Source organism: Malaclemys terrapin, chromosome 17, assembly GCF_027887155.1.
Source record: "Malaclemys terrapin pileata isolate rMalTer1 chromosome 17, rMalTer1.hap1, whole genome shotgun sequence".
Lineage (NCBI taxonomy): Eukaryota > Metazoa > Chordata > Testudines > Emydidae > Malaclemys > Malaclemys terrapin.
In genome coordinates this window covers 20,521,002-20,525,231 of record NC_071521.1, presented here as the reverse complement: position 1 = coordinate 20,525,231, position 4,230 = coordinate 20,521,002, and the positions used below count along the sequence as shown (strand labels likewise).

General features: G+C 53.0%; 1 protein-coding gene across 1 annotated transcript; it reads right to left on the bottom strand.

Annotated features, from left to right (window-relative positions):
* Positions 1–1,485: 1,485 nt before the first annotated feature.
* On the bottom strand, positions 1,486–3,626 carry LOC128825295 (uncharacterized). The gene is made up of 2 exons (XM_054007661.1): positions 3,289–3,626; positions 1,486–2,294 (listed from the first exon to the last, which is right to left on the bottom strand). Exons 1-2 carry the CDS (start codon positions 3,458–3,460, stop codon positions 1,819–1,821), a joined length of 648 nt encoding a protein of 215 aa, XP_053863636.1. The 5' UTR covers positions 3,461–3,626; the 3' UTR covers positions 1,486–1,818.
* Positions 3,627–4,230: the final 604 nt, after the last annotated feature.

The window sequence follows — 4,230 nt, the reverse complement described above, 5'->3', positions numbered from 1 at the left end:
GGAACGGCGATTCTGGGCACGGGAAACAAGCACTGAGTGGTGGGACCGCATAGTGCTGCAGGTCTGGGATGAATCCCAGTGGCTGCGAAACTTTCGCATGCGGAAGGGAACTTTCCTGGAACTTTGTGAGTTGCTGTCCCCTGCCCTGAAGCGCAATGACACCCGGTTGCGAGCTGCACTGAGTGTACAGAAGCGAGTGGCCATAGCCCTCTGGAAGCTTGCAACGCCAGACAGCTACCGGTCAGTCGCGAACCAGTTTGGGGTGGGCAAATCTACCGTGGGGGTTGTTGTGATGCAAGTAGCCAAGGCAATCGTTGATGTACTGCTGCCAAAGGTAGTGACCCTGGGAAACGTGGAGGCGATCATAGATGGCTTCGCAGTGATGGGATTCCCAAACTGCGGTGGGGCCATAGATGGAACTCACATCCCTATCCTGGCACCGGACCACCAGGCCACCCAGTACATTAACCGAAAGGGCTATTTTTCCATGGTGCTGCAAGCACTGGTGGACCACAGGGGACGTTTTACCAACATCTACGTGGGATGGCCGGGCAAGGTTCATGACGCTCGTGTTTTCAGGAACTCTGGTCTGTTTAGACGGCTGCAACAAGGTATTTACTTCCCGGACCACAAAATAACTGTTGGGGATGTGGAGATGCCTATAGTCATCCTCAGGGACCCAGCCTACCCGCTAATGCCCTGGCTCATGAAGCCCTATACTGGCGCCCTGGACACTGAAAAAGAACTCTTCAACTACCGGCTGAGCAAGTGCAGAATGGTGGTGGAGTGTGCTTTTGGCCGTCTCAAGGGGAGATGGAGAAGCTTACTGACTCGCTGTGATCTCAGCGAAACCAATATCCCCATCGTTATAGCAGCTTGCTGTGTGCTCCACAATCTCTGTGAGAGCAAGGGGGAGACCTTTATGGTGGGGTGGGAGGTTGAGGCAAATCGCCTGGCTGCTGATTACGCCCAACCAGACACCCGGGTGATTAGAAGAGCCCAGCGGGATGCGCTGTGCATCCGGGAGGCTTTGAAAGCTAAGTTCCTGAGTGAGCAGGGTAACCTGTGACTTTAAAGTTTGTGTATTGAGAAGCTAAACCTGCCCCCGTTTCTTTACCCAGTTAATGTTGACTATCCTATCCAGTTACATACCCCCTTCACCCCCCTTCCAACACACGTTTCGAAATAAAAATAGTTCTACTTTGTTAATGCACACCGTTTTCTTTAATACTGTTTTCGCGGGAATTTTTTAAAACTGGGACGCAGACTGGGGTGCGGAGCGGGTGTAGTGTAGTGACGCGAATGAAGCTTCTAAACTCAAGGATTGACGGGCTCCGCTGCGGTGGGATGGTTGTTTCAACGGAGCCTGTCACCCCTCCTGATCGGGACTGTGTGTATGGGGGGGCTATGTGACTTTGTGGCAGGGGGAGGACGGTTACAGATCCCCTGCTGCGTGGCTCTGTGATCCTGCATAAGGACCGCCGCTTAAGATCTGTAACTGCCCTCCCCCGCCACAAAGTCACAGAGCAACCCACCCCCCACCACATAACATGAAAACAACCTCCCAGACTAACCAGGGTAACTAGTCACTGCATCACTGCACTGTGTATGTGCCCTGCTGCTGTGCCTGCCCCCGCCTATGTACCCTGCCAAAGGCGACTGTCCTGTCCAATTACCAACCCCCTTTCCCCTCCTCCTCCAAAAGAACATCATTGAAACAGTACTTAACATGAACGTATTTTTTATTATCAACTACACATGGAACTGGGAGGTGAAACTTGGACGGGGGCTTGTGTCAGGCGGGAAGGAAAGAACTTTTCAAGTTTTGGGGAATGAGAGCCTTCTGCTACTAGAGCTCTCTGCAGGGGTGGAGTGAGAGTTAGCACGGACTCTGCAGCCTCTCCTTCTTTGCACTTTGGGTGAGGTGGGTATGGGACTTGGTGGCGGGGGAGGGCGGTTAGAGATGGACTGCAGTGGGGCTCTGTCCTCCTGCCTCCGTTCCTGCAGAACATCCACAAGGCGCCGGAGCGTGTCTGTTTGCTCCCTCAGTAGTCCAAGCAGCGTTTGAGTCGCCTGCTGGTCTTCCTGCCGCCACCTCTCCTCCCGATCCATGTTTGCTTGGTGCATTTGGGTCAAGTTCTCCCGCCACTGGGTCTGCTGTGCTGCCTGGGCTTGGGAACAGGCCATAAGTTCAGAGAACATGTCCTCCCGTGTCCTCTTCTTCCTATGCCTAATCTGCGCTAGCCTCTGGGAGTGTGATGCCAGGCTACGTTGTGAGACAGTCGCAGATGTGGCTGTGGGAATGGGAAAAAGGGAGTGAATTCCTCAGAAAGATAAATGTAGTTGTGAACAAAGAACATAGTCTTTCTCTGTGAACAAGACCATGCACAGCACCTATCACATGCGCACTCAGCACAAGGTCGAATTCTCGGCCTTCGCATTCAGTGCCTGGGGTCTTGCACAGCACATTTGAGAAGCGGGGCAGCACAACGGAATTTCTGTTGCAGGCAGACATGGTAAGCCGTAGACTTGTGGCAGTTTAAAACTTTTATATTACCACTGGCCTCATTTCACATTTAAAGCAATGTCAGTCCCTGCTGCCAGCAATCCGGCAAGCGGGAACTCTGCCCCTGTCCCACCCCCTCGCGGCTGTCCCCAGGAACGATCCCTTTCGGCAGCCCCTCTCCCGCCTCCACCGCGTGGCTGCAAACCAGCTGTTACAGTTCTGTAAAGGAACGAGCAAGCAGTCCCAACACTAACATTCCCCTACCTAATTCAAAGCAGGTCACCATGGGCGACATCACCCTGATGAGGATCTCTGACAGTGAGAGAGAGAGAATGCTCCGGGAAAGCCTCCAAAGACCAGGGCCGTATGCCGCCCTGCTGTGCAGAGCAATGATTCCCGAGTACTTGATAGTCTCGTGGCGCGGCAACGTGTCGTACTTCGGAGGACCCAATAAGGCCGCTCTCCCCAGGAACCTCATGCAACGGCTTTCCAATTACCTCCAGGAGAGCTTCATCGAGATGTCCCGGGAGGATTACTGCTCTATCCCTGCACATATAGACCGCATTTTACTCTAGCTGCAGTAGCAGGGACTAAACAGTAGAGCGGCTTGTGCGGGACAATCACGGAAAACCGGACATTGCTAGATTTTTTTTCAAAACTTGCACTGCCCATGACTGAACCGTTAAGTGCCTAGGGCAAAGTAATCATGAACAACCCATTCTTTTAATTGTTAATATTCCTGTTCTGTTAAAAATAAATGTTTAGATGTTTACAACACTTACTGGCTGATCCTTCCCCAGATTCTGTGTCCGGGGTAACGGCTGGGGACGCTTCGTAGGGGATCTCTGTAAGGGTGATGAAGAGATCCTGGCTGTCGGGGAAATCAGTGTTGTGAGCGCTGCCGACTGCCTCGCCCTCCTCATCTCCTTCCTCATCTTTCCCGTCCGCTAACATGTCCGAGGAACCGGCCGTGGACAATATCCCATCCTCAGAGTCCACGGTCACTGGTGGGGTAGTGGTGGCGGCCGCACCGAGGATGGAATGCAGTGCCTCGTAGAAACGGGATGTCTGGGGATGGGATCCGGAGCGTCCGTTTGCCTCTTTGGTCTTCTGGTAGCCTTGTCTCAGCTCCTTGATTTTCACGCGGCACTGCGTTGCATCCCGGCTGTATCCTCTCTCTGACATGTCTTTTGAGATCTTCTCATAGATCTTTGCATTCCGTTTCTTGGAGCGCAGCTCAGAAAGCACGGACTCATCGCCCCACACAGCGATGAGATCCAAGACTTCCCGATCAGTCCATGCTGGGGCCCTCTTTCTATTCACAGACTGCACGGCCATCACTGCTGGAGAGCTCTGCATCGTTGCCAGTGCTGCTGTGATCGCCACGATGTCCAGACAGGAAATGAGATTCAAACTGGCCAGACAGGAAAAGGAATTCAAATTCAAATTTTCCCGGGGCTTTTCCTGTGTGGCTGGTCAGAGCATCCGAGCTCGTACTGCTGTCCAGAGCGTCAACAGAGTGGTGCACTGTGGGATAGCTCCCGGAGCTATTAGCGTCGATTTCCATCCACACCTAGCCTAATTCGACATGGCCATGTCGAATTTAGCGCTACTCCCCTTGTCGGGGAGGAGTACAGAAGTCGAATTAAAGAGACCTCTATGTCGAACTAAATAGCATCGTAGTGTGGACGGGTGCAGGGTTAATTCGATGTAATGGCGCTAAC

What these genes read in the sequence shown, in the direction of transcription:
- LOC128825295 (XM_054007661.1), bottom strand. Translation starts at nt 3,460, where the DNA reads ATGTTAGCGGACGGGAAAGATGAGGAAGGAGATGAGGAGGGCGAGGCA. An exon ending in ATCTGGGGAAGGATCAGCCA is followed by an intron (nt 2,295 to 3,288) that starts GTAAGTGTTGTA and finishes CCATTCCCACAG; the next exon opens with CCACATCTGCGACTGTCTCA.